The sequence below is a fragment of the Thecamonas trahens genome, assembly GCF_000142905.1.
Source record: "Thecamonas trahens ATCC 50062 unplaced genomic scaffold supercont1.67, whole genome shotgun sequence".
NCBI classification, from domain to species: domain Eukaryota; order Apusomonadida; family Apusomonadidae; genus Thecamonas; species Thecamonas trahens.
Window position 1 is genome coordinate 99,342 of NW_013657613.1, and position 21,784 is coordinate 121,125.

The 21,784-nt window shown below is 62.9% G+C and overlaps 6 protein-coding genes across 6 annotated transcripts in view; 2 read left to right on the forward strand and 4 right to left on the reverse strand.

Moving 5' to 3' along the window:
• Positions 1 to 525: 525 nt before the first annotated feature.
• AMSG_10989 (ankyrin) lies at positions 526 to 2,693 on the reverse strand (the record flags this gene model as incomplete). Its single annotated transcript, XM_013897607.1, has 3 exons — positions 526 to 2,325; positions 2,375 to 2,502; positions 2,585 to 2,693. 3 exons carry the CDS (start codon positions 2,691 to 2,693, stop codon positions 526 to 528), a joined length of 2,037 nt encoding a protein of 678 aa, XP_013753061.1.
• A 969-nt stretch (positions 2,694 to 3,662) lies between these two features.
• AMSG_10990 (thyroid receptor-interacting protein 13) lies at positions 3,663 to 5,488 on the forward strand (the record flags this gene model as incomplete). The annotated part of the gene is made up of 2 exons (XM_013897608.1): positions 3,663 to 3,672; positions 3,869 to 5,488. 2 exons carry the CDS (start codon positions 3,663 to 3,665, stop codon positions 5,260 to 5,262), a joined length of 1,404 nt encoding a protein of 467 aa, XP_013753062.1. The 3' UTR covers positions 5,263 to 5,488.
• A 1,263-nt stretch (positions 5,489 to 6,751) lies between these two features.
• AMSG_10992 (anaphase-promoting complex subunit 2) lies at positions 6,752 to 9,034 on the reverse strand (the record flags this gene model as incomplete). The annotated part of the gene is made up of 1 exon (XM_013897609.1): positions 6,752 to 9,034. The coding sequence occupies one exon, from the start codon at positions 9,032 to 9,034 to the stop codon at positions 6,752 to 6,754; it is 2,283 nt and encodes a 760-aa protein (XP_013753063.1).
• A 939-nt stretch (positions 9,035 to 9,973) lies between these two features.
• AMSG_10993 (uncharacterized protein) lies at positions 9,974 to 12,032 on the reverse strand (the record flags this gene model as incomplete). Its single annotated transcript, XM_013897610.1, has 2 exons — positions 9,974 to 11,383; positions 11,973 to 12,032. The coding sequence occupies 2 exons, from the start codon at positions 12,030 to 12,032 to the stop codon at positions 9,974 to 9,976; spliced, it is 1,470 nt and encodes a 489-aa protein (XP_013753064.1).
• Positions 12,033 to 12,543: 511 nt separating this feature from the next.
• AMSG_12404 (uncharacterized protein) lies at positions 12,544 to 20,260 on the forward strand (the record flags this gene model as incomplete). The annotated part of the gene is made up of 5 exons (XM_013897625.1): positions 12,544 to 13,840; positions 13,930 to 18,162; positions 18,478 to 18,520; positions 19,118 to 19,739; positions 19,772 to 20,260. Exons 1-5 carry the CDS (start codon positions 12,595 to 12,597, stop codon positions 20,258 to 20,260), a joined length of 6,633 nt encoding a protein of 2,210 aa, XP_013753079.1. The 5' UTR covers positions 12,544 to 12,594.
• Positions 20,261 to 20,306: 46 nt separating this feature from the next.
• Positions 20,307 to 21,784, reverse strand: part of AMSG_12405 (uncharacterized protein) — a gene marked incomplete at its 3' end in the record, with an annotated part of 3,343 nt that continues 1,865 nt past the window's right edge. Inside the window, exons 2-3 of the mRNA XM_013897626.1 lie at positions 21,359 to 21,527; positions 20,307 to 21,122 (exon numbers count right to left, since the gene is read on the reverse strand). Of these exons, the coding sequence (XP_013753080.1) occupies positions 20,307 to 21,122; positions 21,359 to 21,527 (985 nt within the window). The remainder of the gene's footprint in view (positions 21,123 to 21,358; positions 21,528 to 21,784) is intronic.

A 21,784-nucleotide genomic window follows, 5' to 3' on the forward strand; every position in this document is an offset into this window, starting at 1 on the left:
TTTGGGCGGTCATAGCTTTTTTTTTTCTTTCTTTCTTTGCTTTGGTTCGTTTGGATGGTTCGATGGCGGTTGAATGTGCTGCCTCAGGAGGTTGGAGGAGGTATTGTAGATGGCTAGTATTGATGAGACTGACCATGTGGTTGGGTGTGGAATGGTGTAGATGGAGCGAGGGTGTGCGGGGCGGGGGGTGCGTGTGTGTTTGGGATGTGCCGCGTCATGATCTGTTTAAATATTTTCATTTCGTTTCGATGCTTCGATTTAGCATAGGAGTGCGGGGGATGATGGGGGCAAGTGTGCGATGGCATGGCGGGGGTTGGGTTGGTGCGTGTATGAAGGGGGTGTGTGTAGGTGGGGGAGGTCGAGTGAGGGGGGGGAGGTGAGGGGCGAGAAAGAGGGAGAGGAGGATGCCGCATGCATTAGTGAGGAGGATATTTCTTCAATTCTTTGTGGAACTGATGTGGTCGGTGCGGGTTGTACGTTTGCTTGTTCATTTGTGCATCGGTATGAGGAGCGGGACGAGTCGACCTACACCAGCAGCGCGTCTTGGTGCTTGCCTAGAAGTGCTTGCTCAAAGTTGGCGACGAGGCCCAGGTCAAACGGATTGAAGAAGCCACCGTCGTCGTCCTTGAAAATCTCGTAGCGGTCCGAGTTGAGCCGCTCGTTGGTGGTGAGGTTGCGTGAGGTCTGGTACAGCATCTGGAAGGTGAGATGAACCATCCAGATGAGGAACGGCGTGTTCCAGACAACTGCAAGGCAGAGGAGCGGAGCGGTGTTGAGCATGGCGACGAGCGAGGTGAGCGAGGTCGGCGAGTACGGGGTGACAGAGGCGACAAGGTGGAGGAAGAGCAGCTCGGCGAGAGCAAAGAGAGCGACAAAGGCGACAAAGGCGCCCATGTTGTTCTTGCCGACGCAAACACCGAGCCAGGGACAATGGTGGTCGAATCGCTCAACGCAGACACCGCAGGTCGAGCAATGCTTTGAGCGCAGTGGCCGGATGATGAGGCAGGTCGGGCAGAGATTTGAGGGTTTCGTGCCTGCGGCGAGCATGTCACTCATGACCTCAGCCTGGGCGGCGGTGGGGACTATCCGCGGCGTCGTCCCAGGCTGCGAGTTGCGGAGCCAAAGAAAGATGCCCAGCGTGGCAAAGGAGAGAAGCCAGAAGAGGCAGAGCTCGAGCGGGGCGGCGACAAGCGCGGGCGGGACGATGTACATGACGACGGCCGGGACCGAGAGGAGGCTGGCCGCCGCAAAGATACCGATCTGTAGCGCCTCGATGTAGTGTGCAGTGAGGCGAGCATTGGAGACCTCGCCGTCGCCGTCGGGCGTGCTGAGCGCGAGCCACGAGTGCTTGTTGGCGTACCGAACAATGCCGGTAAAGACCTTGAAGCCAAAGGAGACGAGGACGAGGATGGTGAAGAGCGCAAAGAGCGGGTGCATGACTGCAGCTACGCCGGCACACGCTGCCACCATCACGCACGCCAGGGTGCTCACAACCCGTTCTGACGATGTGGCCAGTGGCCGGCCACACGCGTTCACACCGACCTTCGAGACCGAGAGCCTCGGCGGGACGAGGGCTTGCTCGACAAAACCTCCGTGCTCGCGCAGCGGGGTGATCTTGCCGCCTGCGGCCGTGGCAAAGCGCTCGGCAGCCTCGAGGAGCGAGACGACCTTGGGCGCGCCGACGGCACGGGCCCAACCAATCGGGGTCTCGCCGTCGGAGCAGTGGGCGGCTAGGACGGAAGCGAGGGCGTCGGGCGAGGTCGCGAGGGCCGAGACCAGAAGCTCGGCCGGCCGCTCGTGCTTCATGGCTGCTGCCCAGTGCAGAGCAGTCATCCCATCAGCTCTGCACGGCACATCGATCCGAGCTCCGGCGCGCAGCATGAGCGCCACCATGGCGGACGACCCTTCGTACGCCGCACGCATTAGCGGGGTGTGCCCCTGCTCATCGCGGACTTCGCAGTCTGCGCCTGCATCCAGGAGCACCATAGCCGGAAAGACACAGCTGGCGGCCACGGCAGCGTGAAGAGCAGTAACTCCGTGGCCATCAGCTCCGTTGACATCCGCGCCAAGCGCAAGAACCCAGCGCGTTGCGCGGACCGATCCGGAGAGCGCCGCCACTGTCAGCAGCGGCGGCGAGAAAGCGCCTGGAGTCGTCAAGCAAGGAAGAGCGCCAGTCTCCATCACAGCCTCAGCCATGGCAACACTCGGTCTTCCCAACGCCGCATGAAGCAGCGATCTGCCGATGCGAGGCCCAAACGCAAGTTGCTCTGTCTCTGCCTTTGCCATCAGCGCCCGTGCCTCTGCCAGCGATCCATGAGCCACCGCCTTGACGAGTTGTGGAGCCGGATGCGAGTGTCCATGCTACTACCAGCACCAGTTTGGCCAGTCCCAGCAGCAGCTCGATCAGTCCCAGCAGCAGCTCGATCAGTCCCAGCAGCAGCTCGATCAGTCCCAGCAGCAGCTCGATCAGCCCCAGCAGCAGCTCGACCACCATCACCATCCCTACAACCATCACCATTCCCACAGCCATCACCATCTCCACAGCCATCATCGTGATCCACTTGCCTATCTCTTCTCCCAGCACCCGTCAGAGCAAGCGCCGTCGACTCGAGCGGTAGCGTCTCGCCCTGTGCAGCACGAAGACTCGGTCCTGCGAGACTCGCCCATACGCCTTCCAGGTCCGAAGCGGTCATGGAGGTGGGGAGGGGAGGGTATGAAGATGTGGTGTGTGGTGATGTGTGTGTGCGTGGTGATGTGTGTGTATGTGTGTGTGTGTATGGGCAGTGAGTGCGGGTGGCGGATGTGGGTGGCGGTGTTTGAGAGGGTTTGGGCCTGCGGATGTGTGTTTTCTGAATTGTGTATGGTACGGACGGATTGTGTGCAGATCATACGGATTGTGCGCAGATCATACGGATTGTGTGCAGATCATACGGATTGTGCGCAGATCATACGGATTGTGCGCAGATCATACGGATTGTGCGCAGATCATACGGATTGTGTGCAGATCATACGGATTGTGTGCAGATCATACGGATTGTGCGCAGATCATACGGATTGTGCGCAGATCATACGGATTGTGTGCAGATCATACGGATTGTGCGCAGATCATACGGATTGTGTGCAGATCATACGGATTGTGCGCAGATCATACGGATTGTGCGCAGATCATACGGATTGTGTGCAGATCATACGGATTGTGTGCAGATCATACGGATTGTGCGCAGATCATACGGATTGTGCGCAGATCATACGGATTGTGCGCAGATCATAACGATGGATGATGGGATCGACATGGCTTTGGGTATGTGTTGGAAGTATGTGTATTTCTGATGTTGGGGTTACGGCGGCGGAGAGGCGGGTGGGGTTACCCATCGCATCCCATCGCATCCCTCTCCCCTTGCCATCTCCACACTGTCATCATCGAACTGATAAAAGGCATGTCGACCACGAAATGGGCCAAACATGTCCCTCCTTCCCCACCGCAGCGTTATCACCACCACCATGAGTCAATGTCATGATCATGATCACCGCCACGATCGATCACCCCCATGATCGATCACCCCCCCTCCGCCCACCCCGCCCTCGCCCACACCCCACTCACCATCATGTCATCGTCTGCAAGCCCGATGTGTGTGGCCGCAGGAGAGTCTGTCTGTGTGAGCATGGGCGTGGGTACGTATGGAGAGCATGTGTGGGTGAGTGTGGGGAGTGTGGGGTGGCGGAGGGGGGGGGAAGGTGCCGAAGAAGGTCGCAGTTTTGGCGCGAGCACGACTCACACATTCACACACGTATGGGCGTGGGTCGGGGGGGGGGTCCGGGGGGGGGTCCGGGGGGGGGGATGGCTGGTATGGGTATGGGTGGGAGATAGTGGAGGCGCTGCTGTTCCCCGAAGTGAGTGAGTACATCGACGACATCAAGGCGGCTGTGGCAGCCTTTCTCGGCTTCTTCACCCCATACGAGCTAGCTGTGGCAGCCAGTATTCGACCGGTGGCGGTGGCTGAGGACAAGGCCATGGCTATCGAGTCCAACGAGGGCTTGCTGGCGTACATGAGAGCCAATGTGAAGCGGTTGGACATCGAAGTGGCATACTCGCCAGCAGATGCAAGGGCTGACCCCGAGGTCATGGTCAAGATCGCACGTCCAGGGATCGGCGCGGGCGAGGTCTATCCGTTGGAGATTGTGGCCTACAAGCTGAGCCACGATGGTGTGGCTGAAGAGATGGACGATGCTGGCGAGTTTGCCTCGGCCTCGCACTGGGTTCTCCCAGCGGTGGAGTTTGATGGCGTGTGGGAGTCGCTCGTCTATGACTCGGCCATCAAGGCAAATCTGGTGCGGTACGTCCAGGTGGCGATGCAGCTCTCGGACGCCGGTGTCGACACCAATTTGGTGGCCTTTAACCGGGTGGTGCTTCTGCATGGCCCGCCGGGAACCGGCAAGACCTCGCTGTGCAAGGCGCTTGCCCACAAGCTTGCCATCCGGCTCTCGTCGCGGTACGCCCACGGGCAGCTGATCGAGATCAACGCGCACTCGCTCTTCTCCAAGTGGTTCTCCGAGTCGGGCAAGCTCGTCACCAGGCTCTTCTCCATGATTCGCGAGCTGGTCGCCGACTCGGACACCTTTGTCGTCGTTCTCATCGACGAGGTCGAGTCCCTGACCGCGGCGCGGACGTCGGCGCTGGCCGGGACTGAGCCGTCTGACTCGATCCGGGTCGTCAACGCCCTGCTCACCCAGATCGACCTCATCAAGGCATACCCGAACGTCGCCATTCTCACGACGTCTAACATCACTGGGGCCATCGACCTCGCCTTTGTCGACCGGGCGGACATTAAGCAGTTCATCGGCCTGCCTTCGCGCTCGGCGCGCTACGGCATCCTCGCGTCGTCGGTGACCGATCTCATGCGAGCCGGCGTTGTCCAAGCGCCGACCGCTGGGCCGACAGGCTGCATCTCTGGTGCCGGTCCATTCTTCTTTGCCTACGACGAGCTGATGGCTGCTGAGGCCTCGGACGCGCTGGCGGTCTCGCTCGCCCTCCTCGACGTGGCCGATGCTGCCCAGGGCCTCTCGGGCCGCTCGCTGCGCAAGCTCCCGGTCGCCGCCCTCGTCGCCGTCTCATCGGCCACCCAGCTCAACGTCGCCGCTGACATCTTCCTCGCAGGCCTTCTCGCGGCCGCCGAGGCCGAGATGGCCTCTCGCGCTGCCCTCGACGCGCCGCCCGACACCGCCGCCCACGGCGCTGATGACATTCCGCGCGCCCGGGCCTGACGCCCCCAGGCGTGCTTAGCTCAGACCTGAACTGCCCGAGCCTGATGCGCACGTAGCCTTCTCCCTCTCCCGCCCTTCCACAGCCTGGGGACAAGGAGGGCGAGAACGGTTGCGCTGACGCGAGCATTGATTGTGGGGAGAGTTAACGATTATGTCAAAGAGACCATTGATTACGACGAGTCTACGATTACTCGGACGAGACCATTGATTAAACTCACCGCTCTCATCCCCCCCTCTCCCCCCCCCTCCTCCCCCCCCCGTACCCGCACCCCTCTCATCCCCCTTCATGCTCAGAATATCTCGTGGGAGCCTCGGCCGCCTCGCTAGCGGACGTCTCGCTATGGTCGCGCGGCCTGGAGCAGCTGGCGGCAGCGAGAGTGAGTCGCAAGCAGAGTCATCGCCTCGGGCGGCAGCCATAATGGGGCCGACTGGGCCGACTGGGCCGACTGGGCCGACTGGGGCGATGGGCGCAATGGGCGCGATGGGCACTGTGGCGATGCGACGATGGATGTCGGACATGGTCCCGCTGCCGCCGGGAGTGGTCGATGGCGTGGCTGAGGACAAGGGCCGTCTGCTGGCGGCGAGCTCGGCGTGGGATGCTGGTGCGACGCTGCTGGTGGAAGAGCCCTTTGTCTGGGTCCCCAACCCGAGCGCTCTCAACTCGCTCTGCACACACTGCTTGGCCGATCTGGAGCCGGCGGCCTCGTTTGGCTGCCCTTCGTGCGACCGGCCCATCTTCTGCTCGGGATCGTGTCACGCCATGGCTGCCTCGGGCTACCACGGCCTCGAGTGCGAGGCCTGGGGCCTTTATGAGCGCGATGAGGCTGCGCCGGACGCCTCGCCGCCGCTTTATCGCACGCTGCGGCACTCACGTCACACGCTTCTTGCTGCACGGTACGTCTCGATGCTGATGTCCCATCTCAAGCGCGGCGACATGGACGAGGTCTCCACCCTCAACACCCAGATCGGAGAGCTCATGGGTCGTGGCATCTCGTTTGCCGATGATCCTGCGCTCCTCGCCGCCCACAAGGGCCTGGCCAAGACCGTTCTCGCCGAAGGCGACAACGCTACAGCCTTTGACGCCAAGTGGTTCGACGTGCTCATGGGCAAGTTCCAGCTCAACTCGTTCAAGATCGAGGTCCCGGCGCCCGATGGCGGCTGGCGCGACCTGGGTGTCGGCCTCTACCGCCACGCCTCCAAGATCAATCACTCTTGCGAGCCGAATGTCCAGGTCCAGTTTGGCGCAAACGCTCGCAAGCCGGCCAAGCTCACACTTGTGGCGCTCGCAGACATTGCTCCGGGCGACGAGCTGTGCATCGCCTACTGTGACCCGGACGAGACCATCTCGCAGCGTGATCACTATCTGGCCACAGCCTACGGCTTTGACTGTGGCTGCGCCAAGTGTCTTCGCGAGCGGAGCAAGGCGTAAACCGGGGATCAGACTGCTGTTGCTATCTTCCCACAACCGCGAGGAGTTTACAGCCGCAACTTACTTGGGCAGCGAGTACATGCCGTCAGCAAAGGCGAGCTCCTCCTTGCGGACGAGCGTATTGAGGAACGAGATGAGCTCGTTGAGCGAAGCGGTGTAGCCCGAGTTGGCCACAAACATCTTGAGCATGTTGTGGATGCGCTCGGCGGGCAGTGCGCCGAGGTTGCCGAGCATACCGTTGACGTACGACTGGTAGACCCGCATCTCCTCAGCCTTTTGGTCCTCGAGCGAGGCGACGCCCGAGTCGGCGTCCATGCCGCCGGCGCCGCCGGCCGACGAGCTCGGTGCGTCGCCCAGGACCGAGACCGAGGCGTAGCACTCGTCGCCAGCGTCGACAACGACCGAGGCGGCGAGCCAGTAGACCATCTGCTTGCGCAGGAGCGCGACGTCGATGCCGACAACCTTGGCCAGCGCCCGTGCCGGCCAGGTGACGGTGCCGTCAACGGCGATGCTGGCGCCACCGACGGCTGCAGCCGTCTTGGCGTCAAAGTACGAGATGATGGTGGCCAGCAGCGGCGAGACCGTCACCTCGAGCTCGGTGTCGTCAAACTCGAGCGTCAAGCTGACCGAGCCGAGGTTGGGCAGGAAGCTCAGCGTCCGCGGCGTCTTGAGCGAGTGGAACGCCTTGGCGTACGTCTCCATCTGCGCTGCCATGGCCGGTGGGAGCTGGAAGTTGACTTCCTTGAGCGGCGGCCAGAAGAGGCGAGAGATGACAGTGCCTGAAACCACGAGCTCGTTGTCGCCGCCGCCCTCGTGGGAGTGGACGTACGCGTTGATCCGCTTCGAGTCGGCGAGATCCTTGAGCATGACCTCGGCCGGCTGCATCGAGCTCTCGCCGAACCGCAGCTTGAGGAGCTCAGAGTTGCGGACCTGATCGTCGGTGTTGTAGTCGGTGATGGCGAGGAGCTTGGAGGCAAGCAGAACCTTGTACTCGGAGACAAACAGCTCCTGTGAGCCGTAGATGTTGACCAGCATGGCCAAGATGTCGGTCCGCGCCGCGGGCGCCGTAGTCGTCGCGCTCAACGCGCCCGACTCGAGCGGTGCCGGCGTCCAGTTGTCGTAGTCCTCATTTGCTGCGCCACCGCCGCGTCCGCCGCCGACACCGCTGCCGGTCGGGCCCGACGCGGAGACCAATTCGCCGCCGAGGAGCGAGGTTGGTGACGGGTCGGTGAGCGAGGTGACCACGCACCGGATGGTGTCCTCGCGGTTCTTGAGATAGTTGCGGATGCCGTGCGAGACCGAATCGAGCATGACACCCGACGGGTCCAGCCGAGTCAGCACTTTGATCGACGACACGTACTGCCCCAAGATGTCGACCGTGTTGGCGCCAAGATGCAGCAGACGCTTGTCAAACGCCGCAGAGAGCACGTCAACCAGCCGCTCGTGCTGCCATGTCCGCGCCAGTGCCCGCCGCAGGTCCTCGACTGCCGGCGCTGAGTCGGGAAAGTCTACAATAATGTCAAAGAGCTCGCGGATGCGGAGCTCTCCAAAGGCCTCATACATATGAAACCATAGCCGCTCACGGAGATGCGCCACCGTGGCATTCCCGCAGCCCTTGACAACAGCCTCAACGGCTACGGCCACATCAGCCTCCATCCACCGAATGAGCTCATCGAGCCACGCCTCTTCGAACTCTCCCTTGGCCTGCGAGAGGATGTGCGCCTCGACAACCCGGTACAGCAACTGGGTCACCACTGACACCGACGCCTGTGCAAGGCCCAGCACCGACAGCTGGTGCATGAGCTGGGTGAGACTATCGAGGCCAAGAACTGCCGAGCCTGCACTTGTGGCCGCCTCATCCTCATCGTCATTCTCCGCGTCGTCGTCCTCATCGTCATACTCCTCATCGTCGTCGTCGCGGCACACCACGCTGAGCCCAAAGACGAGCAGTGCCTCCTTGTACACCACCGCCATGACTTCTTCAAACAGTGTGTGTGGCAGTGCAACCTGAAGAGCAGCTTGGAGGCCCGCGAGCGCAGCGGTTTGCCTCGACTCAGCTGCCTCGGGCGTGATGCCCAGCGCGGCGGCCAGCGTGTCGAGCGCCGTTGCCACGGCTTCAAACAGGCCCACGATCTTGCCAGTGGCCTCGATAACGCTCCCAACAACAACGCCCGCCTCGTCATCACATCCGCGCTTGGCCTCTAGCACTTCTAGCAAGCCGCTCCATACGTCTCGCGCTCGCTGTGGCGGCAGGGCTTCATCTGCAATTGCGCGCGCGTACGCCGAGAACAGCGCCTCGGCCTCAGCGCCTGTCCCGACAGTCCCAGCCGCCTCCAGGGCCATCTCTGTGTGCCATACGTATGTGAGTGAATGTGGAGTCTACGGCCGATCTGTGCCCCAAGCGCAGACCAGTCTATGTCCTAGCTAGCTCAGCTCAGCCTAGCACAGCGCAGTGCAGCCACAAGCCGACCAGTTGATGTCCGGATCAGCTCAGCCGAGGTCACCGCAGTGCAGCTACGATCCGACCAGTTGATGTCCGGATCAGCTCAGCCGAGGTCACCGCAGTGCAGCTACGAGCCGACCAGTTGATGTCCGGATCAGCTCAGCCGAGGTCACCGCAGTGCAGCTACGAGCCGACCAGTTGATGTCTGGATCAGCTCAGCCGAGGTCACCGCAGTGCAGCTACGAGCCGACCAGTTGATGTCCGGATCAGCTCAGTCTCACCCAGCCCAGCCACGACCAGCCTCAGATCAACCCATGTTCGACCAGCCTCAGATCAACCCATGTTCGACCAGCCTCGCCCAGCCCAGCCATCCCAGGCCATTCCAGACTCCCTCCCTTCCTCCCCCCCCCCTTCCCCCCCTTCCCCCCCCCTCCCCCCTTCCCCCTCCTCCCTTGTCACGTACCGAGTGGCAGGGTGGGGTCCTGGGCATGGCGGTAGAGGACGGACCATGCCTCGGTGGGTGGTGCACACCCCGGTGGTACCGTCCGCAGAGCAAACATGGTGGTGGTGGTGGTGGTGGTGGTGGTGGTGGTGGTGGTGGTGGTGGTGGTGGTGGTGGTGGTGGTGAAGTGGGTGGCCTTGTCCTTGCCCTGCCCTTAGGTCGGTGGCGCCGTGGTTGGCGCCAACTCACTCGCTACTGGCACTCACTGGCATCTTCAAATTGCTGGTGGTCGGGAGCGAATGGTGAGAGGGATGATGAGGAGAACATGCACAGTGTGTGTAGAGGGATTTAAAAAAAAGGACCAAGATCGGCTGTTTCTGGGTGTTGATGGTCTTCTCTACAAGTCGTCCTTGGCAGCCTTGGCGGCCTTGGCGGCCTTGGCGGCTTCGACTTGAGCCTTGAGCTCAACGATGTGGTCCGAGATCATGCGGAGGTTGTGGGAGAGGACTCGCTTCTCGCCCATGGCGACGATACGGGCCATGCGGAGCCGGATGGAGAGAGCGGCGACGTCATCGTCAGACATGGCCTCGTCGTCAGCCAGGGTGGTGGGGAACCTGGCGAGGAGGCCGGCAAGGAGCTTGGCGGCAGCCTTGTGGGCCCGGAGCTCGGTGACGGCGTCCAGCGGGTCGTAGAACGAAATGCTGTTGGCCACGCTCGGCGCGTCGTTGTAGGCAGTGAGGAGCGTCGAGGGGAGCTTGGCGATGCGGAAAAAGGCGATGAGGTCAGGATGGATCTCGTCCTGGAGATCAAGCTCGATGGCATCCTTGGCGCGGAAGCGCGCGTTCTTGAGCACCACGCTCCGCTCCACAAACCGAGGGTCCGACTCGGCAAGCTCGACGTCGACGGTGACCCTCGGTGAAGGATGGTTGACAAAGACCACGTTGTGGCGATAGAGCATGTCGGTGTTCGACGCCATGCCGGCCGGCTTCTGCAGGACATCACCGGCGGCGGTCGGGACCGACGACATGATGCGGACCCGTCCGTTGACCACGGTCGTGTATGCCTGGCCAGTGTAGTTGTGCGAGATGAGGTCAAGAAGCGGAACAATGGCCACCTCCTTGCCGCGGTTCTTGCCGTCCTTGTCGGTGTCAAGATGGAGCTTGACCGACCGCGCCCATACCGTCGCCCACGCCCACGCCACGTTGCGCTTGGTGAATACGTGCGGCGGGAAGAGGTGCGGCTCGACCTGGGTCAGCGGCTTGACCACCGTGGTGTACAGCCTCTTCACATCGGCCAGATCCATCTCGTGGAACTTGGCAATGCGCGTTCCGGCCAGTGCCGCCAGCTCCTCGTCGGTCCAGAACAGCGTCGTGTCGAGCTGCCGCGGGAGCAGCTGGATGTACGGCGCAAACTCGGACGACGGCCCGGCCAGAAACGTCTCAAACACCAGATGCAGAATGAGCGCCGTCCGCGAGTCAATCGAACGCGCCGCATCTGTCGAGAGAAACTTGCCCAGTGCCGACCGCAGCGCCGACTTGTGCGACATGATCTTGGACGCCGGAATGACCGCCGTGATCTCGCTCATCGATGAGCTCTCTCCGCCGTTAGAGGCGCCATCCTTCGGCCGCGAGGCTTGGACAGCCACCTTGGACGGGCAACTGGGACAGAGGCTCAGAACCAGCCGCCACTTGCTCCGACTGACGCCCGAGGGACGAAGCCAAGTCATAAAGTCCTCGAGCAGCTCCACAGTCGGGGTCTCCTTCTCTGCCGTCAGCGCCTTGAGGCTACTGGCCAGCATCTCCGAGTGCTGCAACGGACCCCACATGATATCACTCCGAACACCACGTGGAGCCTCATCTTCCAAATCATAATGATGATCATCACCATTGTCCGACACCTTGCTCTCCGACTGACTCGTCGTCTTGCTCTCCGCAGACGCCAGCACCACAGCAAAGGCAGCCACCACGGCTACAACCAGCACGGCCACACGCATCACATTCACATATCCTCTTCCACTTCCAGACACCATTCTGAGGTACTCTTCTGTTCAGAGTGAAATACCCTCTACCTCCCCCTCCCCCCCCCCCCCCCTCCCCCTCGCTCAACCTCCGCGCAACTCTCGCCTGTCCCTCGCAATGGTCGCCGAGGTAAGCGGTTTTGCCCGAATTTTCTATTTCACGTGTTTCTTCATGAATCCTCCCCCAGCTAAACCAACTATCTATCTAGCCAAGACCGATGGCTTATAGCCATGAAAAAAGGCCTCTGTCAATGTGGTTATACGGTCCTCTTACTGTATGGCCTACGTATGAGTCGATTGGAGAGAGTGATGCCTGGTGATTGGCGGGCTGGCTGGCTCGATCGCGCGCGCGCACACACACACACATACACTCGCTCACGCTCTCGTTGATCTGCGTCGTGTGGAGCAAAGTCAGCACCATAACATGGACATCAGACATGATGCTCGGATGAAGATAATGCTCTGATGGCGATTGCGCTTGTCCTTCCCCCCGGCACGCTTGAGTTCGATCTGCAGATGGAACTGCCCTGGACCTGGTCGTCGTCGCGGGCTCACGATAAGATGTTGATATCATCACGAAAGCGGTATCATCCACATTGAACAAGAATCTGACCCCCTCTGAGCGCTCCGAGTCGCAGTGATGTCGGAGCGGTCATAATCTGGGCAGAACCTGGCTCCCGATTCCCGACGATGATGATGACGATGAAGACCATGATGACGATGAAGACCATGCTGCTGCTGCTGCTGCTGCTGCTGCTGCTGATGATGATGATGGTGATGATCAGGCAGCCTGCGCATACTTAGTCTCCTATCCCCATCACGCACCTGGCCATCATGGCGAGTCTGAATCCAAACTTGGCGCGCAGCGCCAAGGCGTGCTTCCCGCCCCACCCGCACCCATCACCTCCAAGCATCAGCTACGGCCACTCCACCCCCACGTGCAACCCCCACCCAGACAAACCACACCGAATACATCTTTTCTATATACTCACCGAGTTTCAATGGCGTCAAGGCCATACTCGCCCATTGCGAGCCCAAGACCTGTGACGCCCACCTCTGACCTTGCTGCGGCTTCGATCATGTCGAAGAGTGATGATATGATGATGAGCAAGCATGGCCATGAGGCTGACCAAGATCATCATCATGATCACGACAACAATCATGACAAAGGTCTTGATCAAGATGGCCACGACTCGGTGCCTGGGACGAACGACGCCAGCCGACGGCCCCAAGCTCAGCCAGCTTCCCGCCCTTTTGCAGCCTCGGACGGCTTGCTGCGAACGCCACCACCAGCCATGCGCAAGGGCTTTGCGAGGGACGGGGACTCGGACGAGATGCTTGCGGACGAGCCGTCACCAAGGACCTTTGTGCCGTCGCCCACGCCTCCGCCCACCTCACCGGCCGCTCCATCGCCTGTTCCTGGTGGCGAGAGCAGCTCGAGTGCTGACGAGCCTGATGGAAGCGAGCGCCAGCGGAAGCGCTCGATTCTGGCGCAGCTCAACTCCAAGGAGGCCCAGGATCGCCGCCAGCGAAGCAAGGCTGCGGTTGCATCGAGCCTAGTTCTTGACTCGGTTGTCCGGGTCTCCAACACGGGTCACTTTGGCGTCATTCGTTTTGTGGGTGAGACCAAGTTTGCGCCGGGCCTTTGGGTCGGCCTCGAGATGGAGGAGCCTGTCGGCAAGCACGACGGTCTCCGAGATGGCGTGCGGTACTTTCAGGCCCGATACAAGCACGCGCTCTTTGTGCGGCCGTCGCGGGTCAAGGTCATTCTCCGCCCGCACGTAAGCGCGTCTGTTGCATCGCCACCGCGTCCGTCGACTGCCCCAGCAGTCTCGGCGCCGCGGTCGTCGACAAGCGTGCCGGCAACAACCGCGACTTCGACTCACTTTTCGCGCCGCTCGCGGTCCGAGCTCGACCGCTCGCGCGCGTACCGCGATCGCGACATGCTCGCCAAGCTCAGCGTTGGCACCCGCGTCACACTCCGCGATCGTAGTGTGCCGGGCACAGTCGCTTACATCGGCCGAATCGACCGCCCGGCCCACACCTCCCGCCCTGCCACTGCCAGCCGCAGTCAAAAGGAGGTCAGCGACGTCTTTGTTGGCGTTGCGCTCGACGTCGCCGCCGGCAAGAACGATGGCTCAGTCAAAGGCACCCGGTTCTTCACCTGCAAGCCACAACACGGGGTCTTTGTCCGCCCCTCGGCCCTTGCCCTACTCAAGGTCAAACTCAAGCCGCAGGCTGTCGCCGGTGCAACGCCAGAGTCTACCGGCGCCTCAGCTCCACCACCGGCACTTTCGCTGCCGGTCAAGCCGACGCCGCGCCCGGCCCGCCACCAGCGGTCATTACAGGGCCATCGGGCTCGCTCTCACCGTCGACAGCGTCGGGGCCATCGACGCCGACCTCGCCCGAGGACGCGAACCGGTCGTTTTCGTTCTCAGGCTACGACGAGTGCCTCTCAGGCCCATTGGCCGAGCCATCGGACGGCCTCTTGCCGAAGCGCAAGTCACCGGGGCGGCGGCGGCTCGGCAGTTCGCCGTCAATAGCCAAGACGGGAGCGGGCGCGGGCGCAAACGCAAGCAAGAAGCCGCGGGCGTCGCGGACGCTCGGCTTTCGGCTCGGCGCTACTGAGCCGCCGGCGCGAGCTTTAGATCCGGATACCACTCCAGCGCCTGCCCGCGATTACACCTGGAACGAGCGGTTTCAGGAAGTGGTTCACCTGCCAGCACTCACGCCTGCGCAGGCCGAGGTCAAGGCGCAGGCCATCGCGCAGCTGTCGCAGGAGCTGGTGGCAGCGGCGACGCCGGTCGTCAAGACCATTGTCAACGAGCTCCACATTCCGTTCCCGGACAAGACTATCAAGCCGGTGACGCAGAGCGTGGGCGGAATGGCCGGTGGCGACAAGTACATTCGCGATGGCCTGTTCTTCAAGCTCGCTCGCGACGTGACCGGAGCGTACGGCGGGGATGAGAACGCGGCACACGCGGCGCACCACGAAATGGATGCGCTTGCGGCACTGCTCAAGGCCAACATTCCGGGCCTACACTTTCCGCTCACGGCAGTCATTTCGTACTGCGGGCACACGGTGTCGGTCGCATCGCTGCTCCCGATCGATGCCAGCACACTGGTGTACGGGTCTGCTGACGGCGGAGCGACGCTTGTCAAGTCGAACCACGATATGGATGCGATGATGCAGCTTGCAGGCTCGGCGCTTAACCTCAAGGGCCACGTGGTGAGCGGCTCGCGGAGTGTGGCGGCCGGCTCGCGGCGGAGCGACGCCTTTGTGTTTCACGGTCCAGCCGACATGGAAGGCCATCTCGGGCACGATGGACGGTTCTATGTGGTCGACATGGCCCGTTTGTTTCCGCCCGAAGCACCGGCGAGTGACGCGCCCAAGGGCACCATCTTGTACCGACTGCTGCGGCCCGAGGCTGTGGCGGCGGCGCCGACGCCGCTGTCGTCGGACGCGTTCTCGCGGATGGGCCGCCACAATCACCATCTGCACAACACCGAGGTGGCTCATGCCACGGCGGCACTCTACACGCACACCATTCCCGTGCTGGCTAGGGAGCTCCTGGCGGCCGAGTCGGAGCACGCACTGTCGGCAACGGCGCTCGCCAGTTCAAGTCTCGGCTTTTTTGCGTCGCGCGGGCTCTCGACCCGGCACCTCGGCGCGTTGCGATCGCACGTGCCTGCAGCTTCCGACGGCGTGGCTGCACACTTGCGCGAGTGGTTGACGACGTACATGGTGGCGCACACGTTTGGGGCGCAGTTGTCTGCGTCGTTGCGGCGGACGCTGCGCAAGCGGCGCAACCGGATCTCGCGCAAGACGCTTGTGGTACAGCATTTCAACGCGCTGCTCGCGTGGCAGGTGACGGATCCATTTGGCATTGTGGCCTCGATGGGCAAGACCCGTCTGGCCAAGCCTGGGCGGCGGTGTCCGCTGGGCGGCTTTTGGTGTGGCGCGCTGTTTCGCGGCATTGAGAAGCGGTTTGTGGGCTTTCCGGACGTCCATGACGGAGCCGTGCCCAAGGCTGCGGCTGTGCCTGTGGCGTCGACGCTGACGGCCTGTCCGCGGTGCGCATGGCTACGCGGAGCGGTTGATCGTGAGCTGGTGTTCAAGATGGCGTGTGCGACGACAGGCGTTCGATTCGAGGTGACCTCGTCGTACCTTGCGCCCGAGACGATGGCGCCGCTAAGCGTGGAGCAGCTTGCAGGCGTAGGGGTGGTCTCGCGGCACCTGGAGGTACTCCCGCTTGTTCATGCCTCGACCGAGCTTGACACAGTGTATGCGAGCGAGCTTGCACGGCTGGCGCGACTGGCGGACGAGGCTGGCGCGCGGGGTCTTGATGGCGCGCAGGTGAGCGGAGGCGGGTTCTTGATCCCGCAGCTGCAAGTGGCTGTGGACGCGACGGTGCCAGGGCGAGCGGTCAAGGTGGTGCGGGCCATGGTGCGGGTCCATCTCAATGTGGCAGAGCTTGCCGCAGCGTCAGGCGAGGAGGCGCAGGCGGTGTCGGCGTTCCGGGCTGGGCTTCATCTGGCGGGCCTGGTGTGGGGAACTGGTGATCTGGCACATCTCTATGCATGGCAGCAGTACGCAGATGTGGTGTCTCGGATGGACGGTGGCGGGCTTCAAGTGGCTCGGGTCACGTACGAGTGGCTACTTGCACAGCTGCCTGGAGCGCCGGGCCCGCCGCCGACGGCGCAGGCAGTGCCGCTGTATGTAGATGTGCAGAACAATCTGGGCAATGTGTTGATGGCGTTGGGTGACGAGGCAGGAGCTGTGGAGGCGTACTCGGCGGCGGTTGCGCTGCGGGAAGCGGATGGTATGCGTGCTGAGGCGCTGGTCAACGTCCTCAATAACCTAGCGCTGGCTCACTCGAGCAGCGAGCCGGACAAGGCGCTGGCGCTCTTCCAGCGAACACTCAAGCTGCTTGACGGCGGGTTGGTGATGGACAAGGCAGCGCGTGCGATGGTGCTGAACAACATGGCGGTGCTTGTGGAGCGGTCGCTGGTGGACGTAGCAGGTGGAGGCGGCGGGCTACTAGCGCCTGCGCGGCGGATGAGTCAGGTGAGCGGGGCAGAGGCGCGGGTGCTGGCGATGTACTCACGGGCGCACGCGCTCAAGGCGAAGAGCCTGCCGGCAGATGATGAGCGGCTGGCGTCGACGGCGTTCAATCTGGGGCGGCTTGCGGTGGTGCTGGGGTGCTACGGCGAGGCGCTGCCGTATCTGACGCCGCTGGCGGCATCGGGTTCGACCGAGGCTGGGGTGCTTGTGGCGCGTGCGCACATCGGACTGGGTGCGCCAAGCAAGGCGCTGCCTGTGCTCTATGGACTTGTGGAGGACGCGCGACGCGGTGTGCGGCGCGGGAGCGAGCGAAAGGCTGTATTTGCAGCGGTGTGCGCGCTGGCAGAGCACTACGAGGCGCTGGCGGGCGCGCAAGCGGCGGCGGGACAGCTGAGCGGCGCGCGGCGGAGCTATCTGCTGCTACTGCAGATGCTTGCGCGGGTGTATGGGCCGCGGCATCCTGTGCTGTGCCGGCCGTTGCGGCGTGTGGCGCAGGTGCTTGTGGGCGAGTGCAAGTTTGACGGCGCGCGGCAAGCGCTGGCGTACGCATGCGGGATTTGCGACGCAGTGTTCGGGCCCGAGGTGACTGCGCTGTCGGGAATGATGGCGGCGCTGGGGCATGTGGTGTGCGGGGTAGGCAGCTCTGCCGAGAGCGTGTCGCTTGCGGGCGCGCTGTTTGCGTTTGACGCGCAGACAGCAGAGCTTGCGCACGGGGCGTCGTCGCCGCGGATGGTTGATGCGCTCAACAATCTCGGGTGGTGCCAGCTGCAGGCCGGCGAAGTGGGCCGCGCGGTAGCGGTGTTTGAGCGAGCGCTTGCCGCGTCCAAGGAGGCGTCCGATGGAGCGCATCTGGGCGCGCGGGCACGGGTGCTGAACAATCTGGCGTTTGTGCGGCTGGAGGCGAGCGAGTTTGACGAAGCCGAGGCGCTGCTGCGGCGGGCATTGTTCATTTGCGAGCGGGTGCGCGGGCCTGAGCACATCGACCTTGCGGTGGTGCTGACCAACTTGGCAGGAGTCTACGTCCGGACCGGCAACTACACACTCGCTGAGTCGATGCTCTACCAGTCGTTGCGAATCAAGACCAAGGTGCTCTCGCCTGCGCACCCGTCGCTGGTGGCTAACCTGGAGCTCCTGGCCGGTCTCCACGCGTCACGCGGGCAGATGGCAACGGCGCGGCGGCTACTGGAGGGCGCGCAGGCGGCGGCAGAACGGGCGCTCGGCAGCGAGCATCCGCTGCTGGCGCGGATGCGCGAGAACACCGCGCTGGTTCAGGCCGGATCGATGGTGACGGCGAGCTCGGCCTGGCTCACCGCCGACCACCTCATTGTCGCCCGCGAAGCACCCGTCCACGCCATCGGCAACAACGGCGGCTCGCTTGTGGTCCCGCAAGCTCAGCTCTGGCAGGACTTTCCGGCCGATGTTGAGGCTGTCCGCTGTGCTGCCGACGCCTCTGACCTCTTGCCGTGGAGCGATGTGGTGGGCGAGAACGGAGCTGACAGTTATAGTTAGATGAATGACATGCATAGATGACAGCAGATGACCGCGATGGATGATGGTGACAGTGTGCGATGGCTCGCTGCGAGGGTTGGCAAAGGCGGCAGTGCGGGTGAGCTGGGGTGAGGGGAGGAAGCGGCGCTATTAGAGGGCACTTTTTGGTGCGCCCCTTTTTGCAGCTGAATGAATGGCAAAACGGCTACCACTGGCACTGAACGTCACACGGTCACACGGCTCTCTGCAAGACAAGCTCGCCCAAGCATGTCCGGCATAGCCAAGTGGGACTTTGAGGGGCGAGAGTATGGCGACGCAACATTTGTTGCAGGCGACCGCATAGAGTGTATCTTCCTCACAGACCACCCTGAATGGTACGCATGGCGGTGTGGGTTGTGGGGGGGTTGGGGGGGGGGGGTTGGGGAGGGTGGCGGGGAGGGGGGAAGGAGAGGGAGGGAAGGGGGTTGGGGGTGGGGGGGAGTAAGGGCAAGACTATGTGTGTCTTCAGCATGTGTGTCTTCAGCATGTGTGTCTTCAGCATGTGTGTGTGTGTGTGTGTGTTTATGTGTGTGTATGGAGGGGAGAGGGTTGGGAGCGGGTTGCTGAGCCGAGCGTAGCTAGCTGGCGACGCATGCGCATGTTTACGGCCTTTCTCCGCCGCTCGGCGATTGCGCGGAGGGGAGGCGGGGGGGGGGGGCAACTATGTACCGCTCCTTGGTGCGAGGGAAGAAGGGAAATGGCGTGAGTTTTGGATATGTTAGGGTGGACAATGCATAGCACAGACTTGTGCTTCTTGCATGTGTTTACCTGTTACGGTGGGGGCGGGTAGCCCCTGCCCCGTCCCGTCCCGCAACGTGGTGATCAATTCCCGCGAGATCATGACCGGTTTGATCACGAGTGGGTGGCGGGGGAGGGGGGGGGGGTACGCAGAAGGAATGGAGAAAGTTACTGACGTGAGAGTGTGGCTACAGGTACATTGGAACTGTTGCGGGCAAGGTGCCGAGTGTGGGGATTTTTCCGGCCAAGTACGTGGAGCTAGAGGCCGAGAGCAACGAGGTGTTGGCCTTGCCCACCCGCGGGGTGGTGACCAAGCCGTTTCGGCTGAACGAGCAGGGGTGGGGCAAGGCCCTGCCGGAGGAAGCGGCAAGCAAGCTGCTGGAGCTGGAGACCGGCGACTTTGTGTACTTTGTCATGACCACTGCCGCGGACGACTGGCTCTACGGCGAGTCGCACGGGGAATGTGGTTATTTTCCGGCGGCGGTGGTCAACCTCCTCGAGCCGGTCTACCCGCCAGAGATCCCTCCGCGCAAGGTCGGCCCTGCCACGAGTGGAAGCGGCGACAAGGGCGAGAGCCAGGGTGAGGGCGAGGACGGCGTGCCTAAGATGCGCGAGCGAGCGTTTTCCGGGCCGCGGCGGCGATCCGGGACAGGACCGCTGCCGTGGATGCCCGACGCGGCGCGGCTGAAGTCGCGGACGCGGGCCGAGTCGGATACGCAGCAGCGCGGGATTGGTGGTGGCGAGGGCGGCGAGCGGCGATCGACGATGGCAGCGGGGCGGCGGCGGCTGCCGACGCCCGGCGAGGGCCACAAGGCTGTGGCCGGACGGCGCTGTCGGTGTCGGGCAAGCGCGACCTGCCTGCGCCGCCGATGGCGCCCAAGCCAGCGACGCTGCCTGGAGCTGCGAGCGATGGCGAGAGTGAGGCGCGGGCGGCTGCGCCGCCACCACCGGTTGCGGGCTCGACGCTTGCTGTGCGCAAAGTGCTGTACCTTGCCACGGCCCTGTACGCGTACTCGGACAATGAGGTTGCCCGGCTCGAGGTGGAGGTTGGCGACCAGTTTGAAGTCCTCAACGACAAGGGCGATTGGTGGTGGGTCTACTCCAAGCGGCTGGAGAAGGAAGGCTACGTGCCGGGCAACTACATGGAGCGGGTTGCAGCAAGCGAGGCCGGCGTGCCGAGTGCAATGAGCACGAGCGCAGAGGCTGGCCGGCCTGAAGTGCAGTCCAAGCCCAAGAGCAAAGGCAAGAAGAAGAAGAAGGCTGCGCCGCCGCAGCTGCCGTCGCGGGCCAAGTCCAAGCTGTATCAGAAGAAGGGCCAGTTGCCGGTGAATGGGTAAAGAAGAGAAGACAGGAGGAACGTGGATGGGAGGGAGGTATAGCCCTTTAACAGGAGGACATGACAGCGGCGCGGATCTTAGAAATGAGGCTCATGATCTCTTCCGAGTCTGGGCGGTCCTTGAAAGCGGCTGCGGCGAGGTGAGCGGTGATGCTTGCCGGGTCCGTGGGCGAGACCTCGGACTTTTTCACCTTCTTGGTCGACTTGTCGGAGAGCGGGAGCTTGCCGGTGGTGCGGTAGCGCTCGACGGCCTTTGCGGCCTTTGCCCTGGACGCCTCCTTGCGCTTCTGCTTCTTGAGCTTCTCATTCTGCAGGAACTTGTGGATGAGTGACGAGTCGAGGATGTTGTCCTCGCTCTCCCAGGTGGCCTGGGCGACAGGAAAGTCCTTCCACTTGATGAGGTACTCGCGGCGGCCCTTGCGGAGGCGCTTGCGGAGGATGTCCTCGACCACATACACGCCGTCTTCCAGCTCCTGGTCCGACTCGTCAGCCATGTCGGTGTCGCCCGCGCCGGTGTTTTCGGCACGGCGGCGCAGCATACGCAGCTTGCGCTCGTTGGTCGAGCCCTTTGGCCGCCCGCGGCGCTTCTTGGGCTTGCTCGCCGAGCTCTGACCGCCGCTCGCCGCCGCTGTGCTCTTCTGCCGCTTGGGGGTCGGCAGCTCCTCGCCCCCGCTGGCGTTTCCAGCTTCGTCCATGATCAGCAGCACGCTCGCGGCGGCAGCTCCAGCCGAGTCTGTTGGCGCGGATGCGGCGACGGCCACCGACGAGCTTGCCGAGCCTGCCTTCTTCCGCGACGCCGAGCGCTTGCGCTTCCGCGACTTGTCATTAGCGACGACCATGTCCTCAACCTTGTTGCTGATGTCCTCGGAGGACTCTTGCGAAGGTCCTTCCGACGAGCTCGAAGCCTTTGGCATCTCTTCCACGTCATTGTCATCATCAACCAGACTCACATCATCAACTCCACCAGACGATGATGCCTTGGTGGCCTTTCTGTCGTCTGCCGACGGAATGGATGACTTGGGCGACTTGCCATCATCATCATCATGATCAGCAGCAGGCGAACGAGGGGCAGCAGCCGTGGCAGCCGATGAAGTCGAACGAGTGTCACCAGCAGCACCAGCAGCACCAGCAGCACCAGCAGCACCAGCAGCACCAGCAGCACCAGCAGCAGCAGCAGCACCAGCAGCAGCAGTAGCACCAGCAGCAGCACCAGCACCAGCAGCACCAGCAGCAGCAGTAGCAAGGGCAGTCGTCCGTCCACTTGCTTCCTTCCCCATAGACAGAGCAAAGGCAAGTCGCATCTGCCGCTCTTCGTCAAGGGTAGGTGGCTCGAGTCGCTTAGGCGCACGTCGCCTCCGGGAGCCAGGTCGCGGCATGGCTAGTGTAGGAGGGGAGAAGGGAGGGAGAGGGGGGAAGGGGGGAAGGGGGGGAGGGGGGGGGGGGGGTATGCGAGAAGGGTGTGGGGTGTTGGAGAGAGAGTGTGTGTGGAGTGTGTGTATGTGTGTGTGGTGGGGGTGGCTCGAAT